Consider the following 25,197-nt stretch of genomic DNA (forward strand, 5'->3'; position numbering starts at 1 on the left):
TAAATAAAATGCTGGAGGGTTTAATGTTGAGCTATGAAAAGGGAGACCTTGATTTCAACCCTAAACACCCACAGGGATACTGTTTCCCTCATCTCACAAGGAGAGTTAGGGTTAATTATGTTAGAGGAAGTACCCCTTCATTGGTCTCTGGGCAGGGCTTGAGGATGACCTGGGTCTGATTCACTGAGGATGTGTGAGATGAAAGGACATAGGAGGGATAGGAGAGCGGGACCTGGGGGAACCATAAAGCCCAACACTCTGGAACTGACCAACATGATAATGAGCCTCCCAAACTGACCCCGCTGTATCCACAGTCACAGATCATTAAATGAAATAGAAGGGGAGGGACTGAAGAGGAGGACAGGCAGTGATGAGCCTGTGTCCTTGAAGCCTTTAAAAAAAGGATCTAACATACTTTCCTGCAGAGTTATCAAGAGTTGAGACAGAGGAATTTTCTGAGAGATTAGTTTTAATGCACGTGCCAAATGGACTGTGACTGGCTGACACTTTAGGAAGCGTGAATTCGTCTCACATAATCGCAATGACAAGGCTGTTCAGCATACAGTGAAAAGTAATTTGCAACGGGCGAACAAAGTGATACTTGAGATAAAACTTCTGACACGTTGGAGGCTTTCATTTTGTTTAAATAATTCAATAGCATGACAATTGCTATAAATATATGGCCCAGCAGAATATGGTCCCCCTCCCCACAGTTCTTTTTGGTTCACTCCCTCACATGGTAGGACTTACCCAATAAGTGTTCCCTTGGAGTTGCGAATGAGGCCAAACAGCACCAACAGGCAGATGAGGATGTTGAAAAGCAGCAGGCCTAAGTAGCCCAGCCACCTGAAGTGGAAAACAACAATAACAACAGTCACAAACAACCACAAACACAACAGAACTATAGACCAACTGACTGAAGAAACCCCAACACCTGCTGACAAACGCAGCACAGTACAGCAAAAAGGAGTTTTCTATGACCACTGTACAAATCACATTGGTACTGCTAAAGAAATCAAAAGGATACAAACATGGGGATGGCTTCAAACATAAAACAAGAAGGAGACGTGATTTGAAGTCCACTTCCACTGCGAGATGCTGAGGGAGGAAGTGTTTGAGATGTCGAGAGGAAGTAGCAGGGAGGGTCGGCTGCGGAATCAGACTGATTAAACTGTAAAGGCCTTTCCACTGTTTACTGCAGTCATCTCTGTTAACGACTTTCACATTCATACAGAGCCAACTGAATATCACTGACTGGCTAGCTGGACGGTCTCACCAGGAGGCCAACTATCCAACTGTGAAATGTACTGAGGATATATAAACTATCTTACACTGCAGGGTTGTTAACACGAGTTACAGGAGGGAGGACTGTGTTGTGTGTTTCATCCAGTGTCTCCTCCCACTAAAATGGTTAATTTGAAGGGTTTCCCCAGAAAAATATGAGGTCTCTTGTGGTTCATATTAGCCTTTTCTGAGTATCAACTGAGATGACTCTCTCTCTAAAGGGCCTAGCAATGGAATTCTGCAGCACGACACCAGCATAAACATCAATCTACGAGGAATGACGTACTGTTCATGTAAACTGCTAATCCTCTAGTGCAGGATTCCTCTCAGAGTGGAAACTGTGTAGTTCTGTTCACACTCCATTAAACCCATGTTGCTGTGAGCTCCTGTATGTAAATGAAGCAGCAGCAAAAGTAGCTAATAATAAAAACTCCCTAATACCCAACTTGAAATACAAGCAATGTATCATACAACATGACAGGAAAACTAACTCCAACTACATTCACCTACAATAGCCAAACGATGTACTAAAACAAACAGGCCTCGGTTCTGGTAATGGTTTTGGTGAACAATAGAAATTGTATGTCATGAGATGTCATATATTGAGTCTCCCAGTCTGCCCATCTCTCACCTGTACCAGTCGTAGAGCTCGATGTTGACGGCCAGCTCCTCCAGGGAGATGTCTCTGTTTCCCCAGAAGGGGATCTCCACCATCTGCCTCACCAGCTCGTCCAGCTGGCCCTGCAGCTTCTGGATGATAGACAGATAGTCTGTGTGCTTGGCGTACTGGCCCTCCAGCTGCCCCAGACTGCCATCCACCGTCTGCTTCAGGGAGCCCGTGCCGTCTGATACCTAGGTAGTAGGCACAGGGAGGGACACCCAAAGTCACAAACAACCCATTCCTTATGGGGATAGACAAAATCAATAGTGTTAATTATATCATATCTATTTGGGGTTAGCAGGGGAATCACTGCTCCTTATAGTGATCAACAGTATGACTGTGAATGGTGGGCCCAGCCCATGTTATGGCTGTGACAGTAGAAATTTTGCTGTGGTGTCATTGTTTCAATGGGAGTTCTGAGTATTACCAGTTTCTGCACTCCTGCCACAGTGCGGTTGGCGTGGCGCAGGGAGTACGTCAGCCTGTTCACGCCGTCACAGGTCTCGCCGTTCCCATAGAAACCAACAGCAATGCCGGCGCTGAAGGGAGACAAAGGGGAGGAGAGGAAGCGGTTAGGAGGAGGAAGAGGGGTCGGCACAGCACGGCAGACAGACAGACGTACGGGGTAGGCGTGTGAACCCTGCATCAACCCTGCCAGGGATAGATGCTACTAAACAGGCAGCATTGAGCTACAGCAGAAAGACTCCCTATACAGAGTCCATAGCAACCAAGAGGAATGGGTCAGTAAGCCCCACGCCAGAACTAACAAAGGCTGCACTGACACAGGAGATCAACCCTTGCCCATTCATGGAGGCCGGAGATTATAGGGAGAGCCGCCCTGGCAATCACAAAGACCTACTGCCTCCCAGCTAGTGCTAGACCAGTGGTTCCCAACCAGGAGTACCAGGAGCCCTGAGGGTACTTGGCCTATCCACAGGGGGTACTTGAGAAGACTCATGAGACCATAGGCCTACTGGTAAAATGCACATGAGGGGGTACTTCAGGGGTACTCCAGGCAGAGAAAAATTCAGATGGTGGTACAGTAACCAAAAAAGGTTGGGAACCACTGCGCTAGAGTGGTTCCCAAGTGGAATCAAATGCATTCGAGGTGGCAACATACAACACTGAATTTCTGATGCACATACAGTGCCTTGCGAAAGTATTCGCCCCCCTTGAACTTTGCGACCTTTTGCCACATTTCAGGCTTCAAACATAAAGATATAAAACTGTATATTTTTGTGAAGAATCAACAACAAGTGGGACACAATCATGAAGTGGAACGACATTTATTGGATATTTCAAACTTTTTTAACAAATCAAAAACTGAAAAATTGGGCGTGCAAAATTATTCAGCCCCTTTACTTTCAGTGCAGCAAACTCTCTCCAGAAGTTCAGTGAGGATCTCTGAATGATCCAATGTTGACCTAAATGACTAATGATGATAAATACAATCCACCTGTGTGTAATCAAGTCTCCGTATAAATGCACCTGCACTGTGATAGTCTCAGAGGTCCGTTAAAAGCGCACACACCAGGCAGGTCCGAGATACTGTTGTGAAGAAGTTTAAAGCCGGATTTGGATACAAAAAGATTTCCCAAGCTTTAAACATCCCAAGGAGCACTGTGCAAGCGATAATATTGAAATGGAAGGAGTATCAGACCACTGCAAATCTACCAAGACCTGGCCGTCCCTCTAAACTTTCAGCTCATACAAGGAGAAGACTGATCAGAGATGCTGCCAAGAGGCCCATGATCACTCTGGATGAACTGCAGAGATCTACAGCTGAGGTGGGAGACTCTGTCCATAGGACAACAATCAGTCGTATATTGCACAAATCTGGCCTTTATGGAAGAGTGGCAAGAAGAAAGCCATTTCTTAAAGATATCCATAAAAAGTATTGTTTAAAGTTTGCCACAAGCCACCTGGGAGACACACCAAACATGTGGAAGTAGGTGATCTGGTGAGATGAAACCAAAATTGAACTTTTTGGCAACAATGCAAAACGTTATGTTTGGCGTAAAAGCAACACCCTGAACACACCATCCCCACTGTCAAACATGGTGGTGGCATCATCATGGTTTGGGCCTGCTTTTCTTCAGCAGGGACAGGGAAGATGGTTAAAATTGATGGGAAGATGGATGGAGCCAAATACAGGACCATTCTGGAAGAAAACCTGATGGAGTCTGCAAAAGACCTGAGACTGGGACGGAGATTTGTCTTCCAACAAGACAATGATCCAAAACATAAAGCAAAATCTACAATGGAATGGTTCAAAAATAAACATATCCAGGTGTTAGAATGGCCAAGTCAAAGTCCAGACCTGAATCCAATCGAGAATCTGTGGAAAGAACTGAAAACTGCTGTTCACAAATGCTCGAGCTGTTTTGCAAGGAGGAATGGGAAACAATTCAGTCTCTCGATGTGCAAAACTGATAGAGACATACCCCAAGTGACTTACAGCTGTAATCGCAGCAAAAGGTGGCGCTACAAAGTATTAACTTAAGGGGGCTGAATAATTTTGCACGCCCAATTTTTCAGTTTTTGATTTGTTAAAAAAGTTTGAAATATCCAATAAATGTCATTCCACTTTATGATTGTGTCCCACTTGTTGTTGATTCTTCTCAAAAAAATACAGTTTTATATCTTTATGTTTGAAGCCTGAAATGTGGCAAAAGGTCGCAAAGTTCAAGGGGACCGAATACTTTCGCAAGGCACTGTATCATCTAATTATTTACAAACATTCTGAATATTAGCTACCTATTAAAAACTGATACCAGTAGGCCTTTAGAAGTCTGAGTTGTCCTTTAGATTAGAATGCGATTGAATTTTGCTCAACAGTGAAACCCAAGAAATCCGTAGGAACTGAAGACCTGGTGAGAGTGGGACTGTTGCTCAATACATGTGGGGGGGTGATCAATTGAATCAACAATGAGAATGATATCAGGGGGTAGCCTTGTCTAAGGAGGAGTTGTCACTACTTTTAACCTCTTTCCCCTTTGGGAAACAAATACCTCACCGCCAGGGGTCACTACAGCATCTCTCTCTCTCTCTGTACTCAATTTGCTTATCGGCATGACGTAAAAATGTACATATTGCCAAAGCTTACTTTGGAGACTTACAATATTAACATAATTAAAATAATAAATATTCTCTCTCCAACTCCCTCCCATTGTGAGCAGTTCAATAGGAGTCACAATCACTGCCTCCCTGCTGACTGAGAGACTGCCGAGCCAGACAGCCAGCCCAAACAATAGCCTGGTGACCATATGGTCACTCTCAGCTGAACACATTCAAACTGGAGGAGCGTTCCATGTGTACAGCAGCTTGTTGAAGGACAGTCCATTTACAGTTCTCACACACACACACACACACACACACACACACACACACACACACACACACACACACACACACACACACACACAACATCAGATGGAGGACAGGCTCCATGCAGAGTCCTTCAGAGCTATAAACTAAAGTAAATAGGCCGATTACATGATGACATCATTATAAGGCAGTTGGAGGAACTGTACACGCAAGATGGAAGGAGGCCCGGGGGCAGCGTATCAAAGGAGACGTTCTGGTCAAACAGACTGGCTTTTAACATTGTATTGCAGGATTTCAAAGTTTCACTGCCATTATCCTACAGTAGGTTTAAAGCAGGTACGTTCAGTTGTGGTTCTCAGACAGACGCCATCTAAGGCTATGGTTACATGTTTTCTTGCAGCCGTAGCAGAGTCCCCATCATTCATGCAAGTCAGTACATCTGCCAGGATGATCTGTATAGGGTGTGGGTCTGGGGTAAGGCCAAACAAAGGGTTCCTCTGGCATTGATAAACATCTAGCTTGTTCAACACTAATGGAGCCAAGACCAGGCCATTCCAGTAATAACCAAAACTTTGAACATTTCAAAAGAGAAGTTTGAGTGTCATGCATGTAAGGCTGCAGCAATAACTAGGCTACATCAACAGAAACTAGGCTTACTCAACATAATGTCTCAGTTGAAGTGGAGAATCTTCAAGGACAGATGAGGAGAATATCTCTGAACAAAGAGTCAAACTGAATTCTACGATGCAGCCACGGCAAGTGATATCACATTTTGATGCACCATCAATGACTTATGAAATTGCCATGGCAACCACTTTTGAGCAAAGTTAAAGCAGTACAATACGACAATTACCTCAGGGAGGGGAGAAAGAAGCAGAGTCAATCATTATAGACATAAGACAAGTTAAAACCTGGAGAAAGACATTGTCGAAAGTGTTCCACAGGGATGCTGGCCCAGGTTGATTCCAATGCTTCCCACAGTTGTGTCAAGTTGGCTGGACACAAACCGTTCTTGACACAAACCGGTGCACCTGGCACCAAGTACCATACCCCATTCAAAGGCACTTAAATCTTTTGTCTTGCCCATTCACCTTCAATGGCACACATACACAATCCACGTCTCAATTGTCTCCAGGTTTAAAAATCATCCTTTAACCTGTTGCCTCCCCTTCGTCTACACTGATTGACGTGGATTTTAGGTGTTCTTAATGTGTTGTACCCTCAGTGTATATTGTGAAGACTAAGCTGATCTAGCCCTCCTATGCGGTCTAGACATCTTGTGAAAAAAAAAACAGACTTCAACGAACCACCCTACCAGTAAGATATAATATCAAATGTTCACCCCCCCATAAAATCAAGCAGTGAATTTGAAGCTCAGATCTTTCCCCTTTCCCTTAAAAAAAAAAAAAAAGCAGGTCTGTTTAGGCTTAACTCTTCATGCCTGTGACATAACATCCCCAGTCCTTTACACAAGAGCATCTGATGTCAGAGGGGATTAAATCAAATGTCATGTTGACAAGGGAAACACCTCCTGTTAAAATGGGAGCCAGTCCACTCCTCTTCACCCTGCAGCCAATGAGTGGATGGGATTGGCCATTTCCTGAACTGCTGCTAGCTAGGGCAATCTCTTCCTCTCATACTCTGAGGGATGGAAAGGTGAGCTGGAACTATGGGTTTGTGTTCAGGGCAAACAAAGCACATCTCCCTCTGGGGACTGGTAAACTGTGGTGGAAACTTAGAACAGGAAACACAGCCAGAGATTAAATACACAACAACCCCACTAGTTTGTTGGTTTAGTGTTGTTCGACCACCCTGATAGTTTAGGAGTTTGTAATGTTTTCTAGACACATCCGGTTTGTGTCGTTCATATTACACCCCCGTGCCGTTTCACAGAAATGTACAGAGCGTTGTTGTTTCTCTCACTGTAAGGTCAGTGATTCAGGACTGACAAAGCAGCAAGGCAATGTCTTAAGTGCTTTATGTTTAGGTGTTCACAAAGAAAATGCCAGAAATGACATATCCGAGTTCCATCTCCCGGTCATCGACCAGCACAGTGAGTTTACAGCAGGCTGAAGACAAACCAGAAAGATGTTATCGCACACTCCATGTCAAGCCTAAAAACGGATTTACATGAAAGGCAGTTCTGCTTCCTAGGCTCTTGCCATGGGTTTTCCATCATCTTTAATTATGCAAGCAGCAACAACTCCTTTGATCTCGACAACCTCAAGTTTCACAGCCAAAACGTAACAAAGTGACAGAAGATGGGCATGTGACTGCGAGGACTCCCTCAAATCATGAGCTTTGTGCAAGACTTCAGTAAAACAAAATGGCAGAGATTCTCTCAAGTTTCATGACAGTTGGACCATAAACTTACACTGCCTTTCATTCACGTGGCATTAAACTGAATTTGATATTCCACATTCAGCATTTTTACTCATTGCTCTAATCCCACTTTCCCCACGCTCTCACCACACACACGACGACGACACACAGGGAGAGAGTAATTGTCATGCAGCCCACATGCTCATCAAGTCTCCATGCTTTTGTGAGCCGCTCTGCAGTGATTTCAGCTGAATCCAACAAGATGGCTCTGAGCTGATCCAACTCATGGGGAGTGAAAACAGGATTCAGCGAAGCCAAGTGTTAAAATGGATGTGACAAAAACAGGAAGATTCCACAATTGAGTCAGCAAAAAGCTCATGCTTGGATTTCACAAGCTCTCCCATATAAATTAACTCTTTATTCGGGATATGGAAGCGTTTAATGTGTCTCTCTTGGGCGTCCTCCATTTGTAAGACATTACTCAGTTTTCAGTACGTGTGGGAGTTCTTTGCTCTGCTCTCAGGTTGTTCTTCCCTTTCTCATGACTCCTCTGAGACTGTATGCTAATACAAGTATCTGGCCTAACAGTCAAATCCCAGAGGATTCCTTACATAGTATTATTATACATTTTTTATTTAACCTTTATTTACCTAGGCAAATCAGTTAAGAACAAATTCTTATTTACCATGATGGCCTCTCATCTATACATGAGAGAAAAGGCAGACCGATACGGAGTGGAATTTTTTTTTAGGCTGTGTTCTCACACCTCCACAATGCTGAACATAAACTGCACAAAGCAAATGGTAGGATTCTTTAAAAAAGTGCCCATTTATTTGGGTGGATCCATGAAGAGCCGAGGCCTCTTTTTCCATGTGGTCAACAGGTGAACAGGAAAACACTGAAAAAGATAAAGAGCAGAAGATATCAGCCCTTTTTAATGTCTGTCGGTCCTTCCTTCTCCTGTCACTTGTCATGAGGCCATTTTGCTCTGCGTTTGTGGCTGCTTTCCTATTTCCGCTTTGATCATCATCTATGTATGAGCTACAGACAGTGACTGTCCACAGCTTGCTATCTGTGTGTCCATCTGTCCGTCCCTAGATGAGCAGAACGAGTTCTATTTCAGCACCTTGAGACTCCTGGCTGGGCCTCTGTGTCGACAATGATGCCATGACCTGAGAAGTACTAAACAAAGAAAGGAAACAGACTAAACGTTTTACTTGTTTGGGTGGCCTGGGGGCTGAACCCACAACACAAAGGTCATGTTTTCAAAATTATAGCGTAAGGAGCTGTTTCCTCATCCTCCCAAATCTTTATTGGCAGATTATTAAACACACAACACAAAGTGCATGACAGTTAAGAGTCTGTTACAAAACCATCCACTACTTTGGTTACTGTTTATCATTAATGGCAGACCGGATTTGTTTTCTCCCCCTCCAAAAAGGCTTCCATGCTCACAGACAAGGGATGGGCATTTGAAATATTTTCACTATTCGAATAATACAAATTTTTAAAAATATATTTTTTTAAATATCGGATATCCGAAATACATGTGTTTTTTTGTAAAACTGTTTGCTGCTGTAGCAGGGGGACGGGCAGGGGTCAGTGTGTGAGAGACCACGTTCCCCTTCCTTGTCTACAAGTACAACAACTCCTAGCCCAGAGTCGAACTCAGGACTAAGCTTATAATGTATACCCACCTTGAGAGTTATGTCCCGGCCCAATGTTGGCTTCCCATTTGAAGGGGTGGTGGTGAGGCCTCTTCCGGCGCCGACAGAGATGGCCGCCTCGCTTCGCGTTCCTAGGAAACTATGCAGTCCCCCCGTGTTATTTCTTACATTAGTACCCCAGTTCATCTCAGGTTTCATTACATACAGTCGAGAAGAACTACTGAATATAAGATCAGCGTCAACTCACCATCAGTACGACCAAGAATATGATTTTCGCGGCGCGTATCCTGTGTTCTGCCTTTCAACCAGGACAACAGAATGGATCCCATGCGGCGACCCAAAAAAAACCACTCCGTAAAAGAGGGAAACGAGGCGGTCTTCTGGTCAGACTCCGGAGACGGGCACATCGTGCACCACTCCCTAGCATTCTTCTCGCCAATGTCCAGTCTCTTGACAACAAGGTTGATGAAATCCGAGCAAGGGTAGCATTCCAGAGGGACATCAGAGACTGTAACGTTCTTTGCTTCACGGAAACATGGCTCACTGGAGAGACGCTATCGGAGGCGGTGCAGCCAGCGGGTTTCTCCACGCATCGCGCCGACAGAAACAAACATCTTTCTGGTAAGAAGAGGGGCGGGGGCGTATGCCTTATGGCTAATGAGACATGGTGTGATGAAAGAAACATACAGGAACTCAAATCCTTCTGTTCACCTGATTTAGAATTCCTCACAATCAAATGTCGACCGCATTATCTACCAAGAGAATTCTCTTCGATAATAATAACAGCCGTATATATTCCCCCCCAAGCAGACACATTGATGGCTCTGAACGAACTTTATTTGACTCTTTGCAAATTGGAATCCATTTATCCAGAGGCTGCATTCATTGTAGCTGGGGATTTTAACAAGGCGAATCTGAAAACAAGACTCCCTAAATTTTATCAGCATATCGATTGCGCAACCAGGGGTGGAAAAACCTTGGATCATTGTTACTCTAACTTCTGCAACGCATATAAGGCCCTGCCCCGCCCTCCTTTCGGAAAAGCTGACCACGACTCCATTTTGTTGATCCCTGCCTACAGACAGAAACTAAAAGAGGCTCCCACACTGAGGTCTGTCCAACGCTGGTCCGACCAAGCTGACTCCACACTCCAAGACTGCTTCCATCACGTGGACTGGGACATGTTTCGTATTGCGTCAGATAACAACATTGACGAATACGCTGATTTGGTGTGCGAGTTCATTAGAACGTGCGTTGAAGATGTCGTTCCCATAGCAACGATTAAAACATTCCCTAACCAGAAACCGTGGATTGATGGCAGCATTCGCGTGAAACTGAAAGCGCAAACCACTGCTTTTAATCAGGGCAAGGTGACTGATAACATGACCGAATACAAACAGTGCAGCTATTCCCTCCATAAGGCTATCAACCAAGCTAAGCGTCAGTATAGAGACAAAGTAGAATCTCAATACAACGGCTCAGACACAAGAGGTATGTGGCAGGGTCTACAGTCAATCACGGACTACAAGAAGAAAACCAGCCTAATCAAGGACCAGGATGTCTTGCTCCCAGGCAGACTAAATAACTTTTTTGCCCGCTTTGAGGACAATACAGTGCCACTGACACGGCCTGCAACGAAAACATGCGGACTCTCCTTCACTGCAGCCGAGGTGAGTAAGACATTTAAACGTGTTAACCCTCGCAAGGCCCACTCCAATTTGCTTTCCGCCCAAATAGGTCCACAGACGATGCAATCTCAACCACACTGCACACTGCCACAACCCATCTGGACAAGAGGAATACCTATGTGAGAATGCTGTTCATCGACTACAGCTCGGCATTCAACACCATAGTACCCTCCAAGCTCGTGTGGGACCCTGCCCTGTGCAACTGGACTTCGTGACGGGCCGCCCCCAGGTGGGCCACCCCGCTGATCCTCAACACTGGGGCCCCACAAGGGTGCGTTCTGAGCCCTCTCCTGTACTCCCTGTTCACCCACGACTGCGTGGCCACGCACACCTCCAACTCAATCATCAAGTTTGCGGACAACAACAGTGGTAGGCTTGATCACCAACAACGACAAAAACGGCCTACAGGGAGGAGGTGAGGGCCCTCGGAGTGTGGTGTCAGGAAAATAACCTCACACTCAACGTCAACAAAACTAAGGAGATGATTGTGGACTTCAGGAAACAGCAGAGGGAACACCCCCCTATCCACATCGATGGAACAGTAGTGGAGAGGGTCGTAAGTTTTAAGTTCCTCGGCATACACATCACAGGCAAACTGAATTGGTCCACTCACACAGACAGCATCGTGAAGAAGGCGCAGCAGTGCCTCTTCAACCTCAGGAGGCTGAAGAAATTCGTCTTGTCGCCAAAAGCACTCACAAACTTCTACAGATGCACAATCGAGAGCATCCTGGCGGGCTGTATCACCGCCTGGTACGGCAACTGCTCCGCCCACAACCGCAAGGCTCTCCAGAGGGTAGTGAGGTCTGCAAAACGCAACACCGGGGGCAAACTACCTGCCCTCCAGGACACCTACACCACCCGATGTTACAGAAAGGCCATAAAGATCATCAAGGACAACAACCACCCGAGCCACTGCCTGTTCACCCCGGTATAATCCAGAAGGCGAGGTCAGTACAGTTGCATCAAAGCTGGGACCGAGAGACTGAAAAACAGCTTCTATCTCAAGGCCATCAGACTGTTAAACAGCCACCACTAACATTGAGTGGCTGCTGCCAACACACTGACACTGACTCAACTCCAGCCACTTTAATAATGGGAATTGATGGGAAATGTAAAATATATCACTAGCCACTTTAAACAATGCTACCTAATATAATGTTACACACCCTACATTATTCATCTCATATGCATACGTATATACTGTACTCTATATCATCTACTGCATCCTTATGTAATACATGTATCACTAGCCACTTTAACTATGCCACTTTGTTTACATACTCATCTCATATGTATATACTGTACTCGGGGGGGGTCAATGTAAATAGTCCGGTGGCGATTTTATGAATTGATCAGCAGTCTTATGGTTTGGGGGTAGAAGCTGTTGAGGAGCCTTTTGGTCCTAGACGTGGCGCTCTGGTACCGCTTGCCGCGCGGTAACACAGAAAACAGTCTATGACTTGTGTGACTGGGGTCTCTGACAAGTTTATGGGCTTTCCTCTGACACCGCATATTATATAGGTCCTGGATGGCAGGAAGCTTGGCCCCAGTGATGTACTGGGCAATTCACACTACCCTCTGTAGTGCCATACGGTCAGATGCCGAGCAGTTGCCATATCAGGCGGTGATGCAACCGCTCAGGATGCTCTCAATGGTGCAGCTGTAGAACCATTTGAGGATCTGGGGACCCATGCCAAATATTTTCAGTCTCCTGAGGGGGAAAAGGTGTTGTCGTGCCCTCTTCACAACTGTCTTGGTATGTTTGGACCATGATAGTTCGTTGGTGATGTGGACACCAAGCAAACTTAATGATGGTGTTGGAGTTGTGTTTGTACACGCAGTCGTGGGTGAACAGGGAATACAGGAGGGGACTAAGTACACACTCCTGAGGGGCCCCAGTGTTAAGGATCAGCGTGGCAGACGTGTTGTGGCCTACTCTTACCACCTTTTGCGGTCCGTTAGAAAGTCCAGGATCCAGTTGCAGAGGGAGGTGTTTAGTCCCAGAGTCCTTAGCTTAGTGATGAGCTTCGTGGGCACTATGGTGTTGAATGCTGAGCTGTAGTCAATGAACAACATTTTCACATAGGTGTTCCTTTTGTCCAGGTGAGAAAGGGCAGTGTGGAGTGCGATTGAGATTTTGTCGTCTGTGGATCTGTTGGGGCGGTATGCAAATTGGAGTGGGTCTAGGATGTCCGGGAGGATGTTGTTGATGTGAGCCATGACTAGCCTTTCAAAGCACATCATGGCTACCGACGTGAGTACCACAGGGCGGTAGTCATTTAGGCCGGTTACCTTCGCTTTCTTGCGCACAGGGACAATGGTTGTTTGCTTGAAACATGTAGGTATTACAGACTCAGTCAGGGAGAGGTTGAAAATGTCAGTGACACTTGACAGTTGATCCGCCCATGCTTTGAGTACATGTCCTGGTAATCCGTCTGGCCCAGCGGCTTTGTGAATGTTGACCTGTTTAAAGGTTTTGTTCATATCACCTACCGATTTACACGTGTGAAATGTGTGAAGGCTACCAGTGTGTCTTTTTTAATATTAATGTGTCTTTTTTATATTAAAAAGTTTGTTGTTTTATTAAATATAGAATGTCAAATGTCACGGTATTTACTTGTATGTAGTAATGTCACTTCATGGATCATTTTAGTTAACTCAGACAAAGCCTTTTCAATGTTAAAATAGGCCTCCACATGTACACTCGCAAATAATCAAATACTAACGTCCGTTCGATTAACCGGGCCCATCCCTAGCACAGACCACATGAATTACACAATAGCATTAAGCACAGAGAGTAGTTAAATTCATGATACCTCCGCTGCTTATTATGGGCTGTGCTCCTTCCCAATTGGGAGAGACCCTCTCATAGCTTGTGAAAGGAGGGTAGGGCGAAGAAAGTTTGATGAATCTCTTCTCTCTACAAGCATAGATGGGAGTCGACAAGACTCCCACAGCCGGGAAGAAATATTTTCAGCTGCCTGGGCTTGCAGAGACTTGCATCATGTGGATGGATTTGTTCTCACAGGAGGGGCAGGGCAGGAGAGGCGGGCAGAGAGACTCCAGAAGCTCACTGTTAAGGCAGTGACAGGTGCAGATGGTCAATACTCACTGGGGTTCAGGGAGGACAGATATCCATCATTCAGATTCAACCAGAAATGCAATTACAGTTCAGGGAGAGGTACCACCTGGGTCACAGCGCCTTGAAAACAGAAGGCTGGGAAGTGCTTATCCCACAGACGGATGGAGGGAGACTGAGGTGAGAAGACAAAAAACCTATCATCAGTCATAAATACTGGGCTGTGCCCCAGACACTACAGAGTGGCCATTCTGGCCAATAGCTTTGTCTTAAGAGATCACTGACAAAGGGGCTGCATAATCGAAAAGGAAGGTTTTTCTAGGAATTCTAGGTACATTATTTTGACAGACAGCACTGTTCATTCACTTATCTGTCACTGCCACTCAGAACATGACCCTTTGTGAGACCCAGGGATTCCAAAGCTTGTCTGTGTGACTGTGGTGGACTAGCCTGTTGTTATTCCAGACAGCCGTGTAAATTATTGGTTGGGAGGGACTCCAGAAGGAAGGACTCAGAAACAGACAACAGTTTGGTCTGGTTTCCCACTGTACTAGACACAGAGCTACTCTTTGATAGTGAAAGGGTATATCGTCCTTGGCATTTACCCCAATGTGATACTTTGCCATCCCATTGAAGTATACTGTACAAAAATATAAAACGCAACATGCAACATTTCAAAGAGTTACAGTTCATAGAAGGAAATTGGTCAATTGAAATAAATCAATAAATTTCACATGACTGGGCAGGGGCGCAGTCATGGGAGCCATGCTCAGCCAATCAGAATGAATTTTTTCCCCACAAAAGGGCTTTATTACAGACATAAATACAGCATGGTACTGACAAATTCTATAAAACGTTGTTGGAGGCGGCTTATGGTAGAGAAATTAACACTCAATTCTCTGACTCTGTTGGACATTCCTGCAGTCAGCATGCCAATTGCACACTCCCTCAAAACTTGAGCCATCTGTGGCATTGTGTTGTGTGATGAAACTGCACATTTTAGAGTGGCCTTATATTGTCTCCAGCACAAGGTGCACCTGTGTAATGACCATGTTGTTTAAATCAGCTTCTTGATATGATATGGCAAAGGAGAAATGCTCACTAACAGGGATGTACACAAATTTGTGCACAATATTTGAGAGAAATAATCTTTGTGTGTATGGAAAATATCTGGGATCTTGTATTTCTGTACACTTTACATGTTGCATTTACATTTTGTCCAGTATAGTATGCCATCTAGTGTGATTAGTTTGCAGAATTCTTGGGGTAGCCTAATTCCTGAAAATACACCACAATATTATTGTCATTCAAAGGGTTCTAACGCTAAACCACCAGAGTCCTTGAGTATCCCTCTGCCTGCTCTGAGCCAGAGCCCTGCCTGCGCTGAGCCAGCCCCTCTGAGTCTTCTTCTGTGTCCTGAGTTGGCTTCTGAGAGGATGTTGCCATGGAAACTACAGTGGGAGCTCATTTGTCAAATGATTTCAGTTTGAATGTGAGAAATCCTTTGTTTTCCTAACTTTTTCGTTACTTTCCAATACATTGCTGGAGGACTTCCTGCAGAGACAAGGCCTCACGGTTATCACGTCTATCCCAGAGAATAGGGGCGTTGGCATGGTGTTTGGTAAGGAACCAACGTTTCAGACAGAGACGCTGAAAACTGGCAATATTCTATGGCAATGCTGACTGCAGTGCAGCGCAGGAACTTGCATATACCAATGATAATTTTTAATTTACCTTTCTAAAATTAAAGCCTAAATATGGCTGGCCATTAAACCAGTTGTGGTTCAGCCTAGAGCTGTTCAACAGCTGACTTACCTTGTTAAATAAAAGGTTAAATAAAATAAATAAAAATAACAGCTGAGACCCATCACATGTCCACAAAAAAAAGGTTTCTGTGTAACACTCTTCACTGTTCATAATCATACAGAAGATTACATTATACAACAATGCCTCTCCAACTTCCTCGTTCCACTTAATCAGTGATCTGTGGCATCAACTTACTCTCTAAACAGAATCAAAATGTCCTCATCTTCATAATAGCGTCTCTCAGTCAGACAACAACCACTTCACCAGCTTTAACCTATCTCGCACCAGCTTTAACCTCTCTCGCACCAGCTTTAACCTCTCTCGCACCAGCTTTAACCTCTCTCGCACCAGCTTTAACCTCTCTCGCACCAGCTTTAACCTCTCTGGCACCTGGCCAACAGCCAGTGAAATTGCAGAGCGCTAAAATTCTAAATACACCATTTGTAATATTAAACATTCTTGTAAATACATGTGTCTTGCATCATTTAAAAGCTTAACATCTTGTTAATCCAGCCGCTGTGTCAGATTTCAAAAAGGCTTTACGTCGAACGCAAACCATGCGATTATCTGAGGAGAGCACCCATCTAACAAAAGTATTACTAGCATTTTCCAACCAAGCATTAGTGTCACAAAAGTCAGAAATAACAATAAAATAAATCACTTACCTTAAATATTCCTCTGGTGGCAATGCCAATTGTCCTAGCTCCACAGTGAATGTTAGTTTTGTTTGATAAAATCCATTTTTATAGCCTAACACGAAACATTTGTAAACCGCTTGCGTCGTGATTTCCGTCTCATTCAACTTTGGATGAAACATTTGTGGTAAATACACACACTAAACACACGTTTATCCAGTCATGGTTGGTTTCATTGCAATCCTCTGTTTGTTAGTAACACAATCACACTTGATGGCTCTTTTTCCAGGACGCATTGACCGAAACAACCCGATTTGAAGACCTCATTGCGCACCAATGGTAGGAGCGGTCTGTCGTTGATTGACTGTATTTTGGCCCGATGACCACTGATCATCTTGAAATCTAGCTTGGAAGATAGCCAATGATCTGAGGCAAACGGCAATATGTAATGGTTATACGTTCGAAGACCAGCCTTTGGCGTAAACTCTGGCGTAAAAGAAGTTCATTTGCCATTGCAAATCCTACTTGACGGAGCCACGAGTGTTATGCATAGAAGTACATAGTGAAGTGCATTTTCAGCAATTTTATATATTTAAATTATGGCAAATAAATCAGGAAAAGCTAAAACAAAGTCTAGATATACAGATGTAACCAAAATTATAGAAGAAATTGATAGAGAAAGCGAGACAGAGTTGCTTCAGGAAGATGAATCTTTCAGCGAGGCAAGTTGAAGACATGTTTCTGTACGGAGAGGATGCCATGCTGGACTGGTAAAACCTTATCATGCTAATGTCGTTGTTTAAAATTAATATAAAATATAATTTATGAGACTTTTTGTTTGCAATATATACAAATATCATCAGTAATGAAATGTGTAAGGTACACATTGGCTAGAAATTGTGTGTGTGATATTTTTTACATTTATTTTATAGAAACACGGAATGGAACAGCACTTCACCATAGTGATTATGTTCCCTGTACTCTATATACATCTGTTTATTTTACGTGTTGGTACAGGGCTCATACGTTAAAGTATTCTTACTGAAACAATTATTTTCCCCACAGTGGTAGCGATTCTGATTATGCGCCACCAATGTATAGGTGTCCATCCCCCTCTGAAGCTTGTTCATCCAGCAGGACCCCTGCTGTCACTGGCTCCACACCTACCCTGCCATCTAGAGGTTTGAAGTCAGTGACAAAGAAGAGGAGGTGGGGAAGACAGAAACCCACAGACAGAGGGCCAGAGGGTCGTTGAACTGTGTTGGAAGATGTGGAACCAATTCCAACAGTTTTTGACCAAAAAGGCAGCCAGGACCTCAACTAGACATGACAGCAAAGTACAGCCCCCTTCAACTTTTTCAACTGTTTTTCACCTCGTCAGGGGCTAAGAAGCAGGCAGGAAAGAAAGAGGCATGGAAGACCATTTCCATGTCAGACCTTTTCTGCTTTCTTTCACTGGTCATTTACATGGAGCTGGTGAAGTTGAAAACTCTGAGGGACTACTGGAAAACATCAACTCTCTATCAACTGCCTTTCCCCACCACTGTCATGTCTTGTAAAAGGTTTCTGACTATATCACGGGCGCTTCACATCAGTGACCCAGAAGTTGATGGGGAGAATGACAAGAAGAGAGGCACCGCAAGGTTTGATAGGCTCTGCAAAATCAAACCTCTCTAACCCAGCATCGTTGAGGCCTGCAAGTCCTACTTTCAGCCTGCCCAGAACCTGTTCATCGATGAGAGGATGGTAGCCTCAAAGGCCAGAATCAGCATCAAACAGTACATGCGTAACAAACCAACCAAATGGGGTTACAAACTGTTTGTTTTGGAAGATTCTGTGTCCCTACACTTGCAATTTTTGTGTTTATGAGGGGATAAACAGTTTTGCTACCGGTAATGGACTGAGTTATGATTCCGTTATGGAGTTATTGGATTTTCAACTGCTGGGGAAGGGCTACAACCTGTTTGTGGACAACTTCTACACAAGCCCTACCCTGTTTACAGAGATGAGGAAGCGGGAAGTGTGGGCTTGTGGCACCATTCGGACAAACAGAGAGGGCTTTCCAAAAACAAAGGTGAACAACATGCCTAAGCGGGCTGAGCGGGGTACCATGAGATGGATTTGTGAAGATGGCCTGCTCTTTGTAAAGTGGATGGATCCCAGAGAGGTGGTCATGTGCACAACTATCCACAAGTCCTCCAGTGGCGAAGACGTCGTCAGGCGTGTGAAGGACGGTAGCGGGGCACGGACCACAAAAAATGTCCCCGTTCCAGCTGCTGTGAAGGACTACAACAAGGGCATGGGAGGTAGGATATGATACTACAATGTTCTCCACAAGACCATGAAATGGTACAAGACATTTTTCTATAATTTCATTGACATTGCTGTGGTGAATTCCTTCATCCTGCAGAAGGAAATGGCCAAGAGCTGTGGACAGCCCCCCATCTCACAGCTAGCCTTCGGGGAGCTGCTCATCCAGGAGCTTGCCAGCTAAAGTAGGTCCACTGTAGCACCTTCTGTCCCCTCTACCTCTGTCCCTTCTGCTCCAACCAGTGTTGTTCACCTGACCAGATTCATCTCTGCAGGCATGAATGTGCCTCAGGGCAAAAAGGGCACAGTAGGGAGATGCCGTTGTGCCCTTTGTAACAGGAAATTCCCCATCACCTGCACCACCTGTTCAGTAAGCCTCTGCTTTACACCTATGCTATGGGCCATGGCACCAGCAGCACAATATTGTGTAGAGGACTGAGGGTCTTCAAAATATTGTAAATAGAACATGTGTAAATAGTTACTCTTGTTATTTTTATTTATAAATACCGTAATTGCTGGACTATTAAGCACACCTGAATATAAACCGCACCCACTGAATTATTAAAAAATATGTATTTTGTACATAAATAAGCCGCACATGTCTATAAGCCGCAGGTGACTACCGGTACATTGAAACAAATGAACTTGGGCACTATCTTCCTCCTCCTGTGCACTGAAACCACTGAAGTAATCTCCTTCGGTGTCGGAGTTAAATAGCCTCAGAATTGCTTCATCCCATATTGGATCATTTTCATTGTCGCTCTCGTCACTTTCATCCGGAGGCAAATACCCAGCTCAGCTCATGCTGCCCCTTCAACACGCAGCAGTCCAGCCTTTCGAAACCCGTTGATGATAGTGGATTTTTTGACAATGCTCCACGCTGTCAGGACCCACTGGCAGACTTGACCATAAGATGCTCTTCGCATGCAGCCCGTTTTAGTGAAGGATTTCTCCCCACTTGTCATCCAAGCCTCCCACTGAACAAGGAGCGCCACCTTAAATGCACGACTTACACTGATGTTGAGTGGCTGCAAATACTTTGGGCCATCTGCTTTTCTTCCCTCTGAAAGCTTTTCTTGTCTTTTTGCACCGAGTCAGTTCCTCACGCTGCTGTTTCCAACGTCTTATCACCTACTCATTAAGGCCAAGCTCCCGTACGGCAGCTCTATTTCCTTTTCCAACAGCCAGATCGATCGCTTTCAACTTGAAAGCTGCATCATATGCATTTCTCCGTGTCTTTGCCATGATGAGGGTGACAGAATTACTACCGTAATCAGAATGATGGGAAGTTTGAGCGTGCTCGATTCACGTCACATTATGTGACAGTGCTCAGTTTTTTGGCGGCATGAATCTTGTGAAAGCGGGAAAAATCTATAAATTAGCCGTGTCATTGTATAAACCTCAAGGTTCAAAGCGTGGGAATAAAGTAGCGGCTTATAGTCCAGAAATTACGGTATATATATATTTTTTAATATATATTTTTGGGGGGTGTGTGTTAGAATAGCATTTATGTATTTTGTATATCGTTCTTTCCTTCAAAATGAATCACTGTACCAATTCGGCCACTTGGGTACATTTGTGTGGGACACCTGGGTGACTTCATGCTCAATGTCATGTAGCTCGCTCATTTTTGAGGTTTTTTTCTTCTACCAGATCTATTGGTGTTATATTCCCCTACATTCAATTAACATTTCCAAACTTCAGAATGTTTCCATTCAAATGATACCAAGAATATGCATATCCTTGCCTCTGGGGCTGAGCTACAGGCAGTTAGATTAGGGTATGTCTTCAGGAGGAAATTGAGAACAAGGGATGCAGCCATAACAGGTTAACTTGGGTCAAATGTTTCAGGAAGCCTTCCACAAGCTTCTCACCATAAGTTGGGTGAATTTTGGCCCATTTCTCCTGACAGAGCTGGTGTAACTGAGTCAGGTTTGTAGGTCTCCTTGCACCACAAGCTTTTTCAGTTCTGCCCAAAAATGTTCTACTGGATTGGGGTCAGGGCTGTGTGATGGCCACTCCAATACCTTGACTTTGTTGTCCTTAAGCCATTTTGCCACAACTTTGGAAGTATGCTTGGGGTCATTGTCCATTTGGAAGACCCATTTGCGACCAAGCTTTAACTTCCTGACTGATGTCTTGAGATGTTGCTTCAATATATCCACATAATTTTCCTATAGTGCACCAGTCCCTCCTGCAGAAAAGCACCCCCACAACATGATGCTGCCACCCCCTGCTTCATGGTTGGGATGGTGTTCTTCGGCTTGCAAGCACCCCCCTTTTTCCTCCAAACATAACGATGGTCATTATGGCCAAACAGTTGTATTTTTGTTTCATCAGACCAGAAGACATTTCTCCAAAAAGTATGATCTTTGTCTCCATGTGCAGTTGCAAACAGTAGTCTGGCTCTTAAAATAAAAAAAAGTTATTATTTTTAAATGGGGGCTTTGGAGCAGTGGCATCTTCCTTGCTGAGTGGCCTTTCAGGTTATGTCGATATAGGACTTGTTTTACTGTGGATATATACTTTTGTACCCGTTTCCTCCAGCATCTTCACAAGGTCCTTTGTTTCTGGGATTGATTTTCACTTATCGCACCAAAGTACGTTCATCTCTAGGAGACAGAATGCGTCTCCTTCCTGAGCGGTGTGACGGCTGCGTGGTCCCATGGTGTTTATACTGGCATACTATTGTTTGTACAGATTAACGTGGTACCTATCATCTACTGCATCTTTATGTAATACATGTATCACTAGCCACTTTAACTATGCCACTTTGTTTACATACTCATCTCATATGTATATACTGTACTCGATACCATCTAAATGACTTAAATGTAAATGTAAATCTACTGTATCTTGCCTATGCCGCTCTGTACCATCACTCATTCATATATCTTTATGTAGATATTCTTTATCCCCCTACACTTGTGTATAAGACAGTAGTTTTGGAATTGTTAGTTAGATTACTTGTTGATTATTACTGCATTGTCGGAACTAGCATTTCGCTACACTCGCATTAACATCTGCTAACCATGTGTATGTGACAAATACAATTTGATTTGATTTGTTTGGAAATTGCTCCCAAGGATGAACCAGACTCGTCTACAATTTGAGGTCTTGGCTGTTATCTTTGGATTTTCCCATGATGTCAGGCAAAGAGGCACTGAGTTTGATGGTAGGTCTTGAAATACATCCACAGGTACACCTCCAATTGACTCAAATGATGTCAATTAGCCTATCAGAAGCTTCTAAAGCCATGACATCCTTTTCTGGAATTTTCGAAGCTATTTAAAAGGCACAGTCAACTTCGTGTATGTAAACTTCTGACCCACTGGAATTGAGATACAGTGAATTATAAATGAAATAATCTGTCTGTAAACAATTGTTGGAATAATTACTTGTGTCATGCACAAAGTAGATGTCCTAACCGACTTGCCAAACCTATAGTTTGTTAACAAGACATTTGTGGAGTGGTTGAAAAATAAGTTAATGACCTAAGTGTGTGTAAACTTCCGACTTCAACTGTAAGTAGTTAGATAGCTTTCCTTTCTTAGTCTAGGTTCTAGATTGTGTGATTGAGGCATCCCCAGATATGCAACCCGTGGTTTGTGAAGTCCAATGTCAAATGAAGTCTGCTCTTGGAGTGGCATCTGACAGTGTGTGTGTTAATGGGCCAAAGTTTTCCTGGTCCAATGTGATCTGCTTCTTGTATTTTGGTCAACTTGGCACTTCAGGTGGTGCTTTCTCTAGTGGTTCAATGAGACGGAGTCTACAACCCACACAAGTGGCTCAGGTAGTGCAGCTCATCAGGATGGCACAGTCAATGCAGTGGGAAAATTAAAGCTGTGTTCAGCATTCACAATGTTCCTGGCATTGTCTGTTGTGACAGAACTGTTTTCTGTGTCTGTCAGTACCTGTAGGGTGATTTTTCCCAGAGCATGGAGGCACTACCAGTTAATCACACTTCGTGGAGGAGGCCATTTCACAGGAGGGCAACAAACCAGCAGCAGGACCGCTACCTCCGCCTTTTTGTGGTTCAAGGAGGAGCAGGAGGATGGCATCTGCTGTGGCAGGTTTTCTGTGTCTGTCAGCCCAGAGCATGGAGGCACGTGGAAATGCTACCTCCGCCTTTGTGCAGCAGGCCAGAGCCCTGCAAAATGACCTCCAGCAGGCCACAAATGTGCATGTGTCTGCTCAAATGGTCAGAAACAGACTCCATGAGGGTGGTATGAGGGCCCAACGTCCACAGGTGGGGGTTGTGCTTACAGCCCAATACCGTGCAGGACGTTTGGCATTTGCCAGAGAACACCCAAGATTGGCAAATTCGCCACTGGCGCCCTGTGCTCTTCACAGATGAAAGCAGGTTCACACTGAGCACGTGACAGTCTGGAGACGCCGTGGAGAACGTTCTGCTGCCTGCAACATCCTCCAGCATGACCGGTTTGGTGGAGGGTCAGTCATAGTGTGGGGTGGCATTTATTTTGGGAGCTGCACAGCCCTCCATGTGCTCGCCAGAGGTAGCCTGACTGCCATTAGGTACCGAGATATGGTCTCACAAGGGGTCTGAGGATCCTATGCTGGTGCGGTTGGCCCTGAGTTCTGGCTTTAGTCCAGGTCTGGGAGGAGATCCCTCAGGAGACCATCCGCCACCTCATCAGGAGCATGCCCAGGCATTGTAGGGAGGTCATACAGGCACATGGAGGCCACACACACTACTGAGCCTCATTTGGACTTGTTTTAAGGACATTACATCAAAGTTGGATCAGCCTGTAGTGTGGTTTTCCACTTTAATTTTGAGTATCCAGACCTCCATGGGTTGATAAATTTGATTTCCGTTGATCATTTTTGTGTGATTTTGTTGTCAGCACATTCAACTATGTAAAGAAAAAAGTATTTAATAAGAATATTTCATTCATTCAGATCTAGGATGTGTTATTTTAGTGTTCCCTTTATTTTTTTGAGCAGTGTATATAAATTCTGGTTAAATTCTGGTTAATTCTGGTTAATCAATCCCACCACTCACCATCATACAAAAATTATTTACTTCTGCACCTCACAAAAGTACAGTTTGATATGAGGCAATTAAAATGAAAATGTTGCAAAAACAATTATGCAAAGGAACTAGCTGTTTTAACAGAATAGCCTGAAATGTACTCTTATGTTGGACTGTAAATATCTTTTATGTATTCATTCGGGTTCACATTATGGACCGAACACGAATACACGAATACATGAATACATACACGTTAAACCCCTAATAAATTCCCTCCGGCAGACTTGGCATGAGGTCTTAAAGCCAGTCACGTATGACACCGTGGGTGGTGTTCACTCATCTCAGAGGAAGACTGCTGGCAATGTGTTAGATAACAAAGGTATCAAGGAGGAGATTAAAAAGACACAAACTGCTCCATCATGCATGGAACGCGCTTATGTCTGTGCACTACAGGGCCAATCGAGGATGTTAAGGGGTGATGGCGAACACTGCTAATCCTTGCATTGTCATCTGCAGTCCCAGGCTTTACATGTTGAAATTAGAGATGGCCCACCTCATTACAGCTAGGCCTGTATTTTGGGTAGTGAACCAAGGGTCTGTTGAGTGATCACAGCCGTACGTCTTTCCATGTGGGACTCACCTGCAGACGAGCGTGGCGATGATGACACACCAGGCGGTGCAGCAGCAGTCGGCGTTGGGCTGCTCCTCGCTCTTCTTCCGCCGGCAGCACAGCCAGAAGGAGTAGAAGAGCAGGAAGAGGAGGTCCAGGGCCAGGCAAGCTAGAGCCACGCCTCCCAGCAGCAGGATGGACTGAGGGGGAACAAGAGGACGATGAGACGTCATCTCACACACATAATGAATAATAGCAACGGAAAGTTTTGCAGTTATTACACACACACACACCTGCTGGGGAAAGCTTTCAGAGAGAATTTGTAGGATGTAGAGATACAGGAGCCAAGCATCCAGGATCCATTTTGTGGTCCTAGAACAATAGTCTAATTTAGACCTTAATTTTTTTTTACTGCATAGCTGTTGCCCGTTGGAATGATATTGGGGGAAAGGGGATACCTAGTCAGTTGCACAACAATGCATTCAACCTAAATGTGTCTTCCGTATTTATGGCAACCCCTCTGAATCAGAGAGGTGGGGGGGGGGGGGCTGCCTTAAAAGACGTCCATGTCATCAGAGACCAGGGAGCAGTGAGCAGTTGATGTAGGGGATTAACTGCCTTGCTCAAGGGCAGAACGGCAGATTTCCCCACAATGCCGGCTTGGGGCTTCAAACCAGTAAGCTTTTGGTTACTGGCCCAACACTCTAACCGCTAGGCTATCTTGCACATCCAGTCTGCAAGGAATGAGGAGCTATTAAAGCAGATATACACTCTGACCACCCAGAGGAGTCACATGGCAATGAGATGGTCTC

General features: G+C 44.6%; 1 protein-coding gene across 1 annotated transcript in view; it reads right to left on the reverse strand.

Moving 5' to 3' along the window:
- The window catches only part of LOC118384511 (protein tweety homolog 3-like), a 72,120-nt gene that overhangs the window by 23,506 nt on the left and 23,417 nt on the right, over positions 1-25,197 (reverse strand). Inside the window, exons 2-5 of the mRNA XM_035771111.2 lie at positions 24,416-24,585; positions 2,373-2,484; positions 1,916-2,136; positions 751-846 (exon numbers count right to left, since the gene is read on the reverse strand). Coding sequence (XP_035627004.1) covers positions 751-846; positions 1,916-2,136; positions 2,373-2,484; positions 24,416-24,585 — 599 coding nt within the window. The remainder of the gene's footprint in view (positions 1-750; positions 847-1,915; positions 2,137-2,372; positions 2,485-24,415; positions 24,586-25,197) is intronic.

The sequence above is a fragment of the Oncorhynchus keta genome, chromosome 32 (assembly GCF_023373465.1).
Source record: "Oncorhynchus keta strain PuntledgeMale-10-30-2019 chromosome 32, Oket_V2, whole genome shotgun sequence".
Lineage (NCBI taxonomy): Eukaryota > Metazoa > Chordata > Actinopteri > Salmoniformes > Salmonidae > Oncorhynchus > Oncorhynchus keta.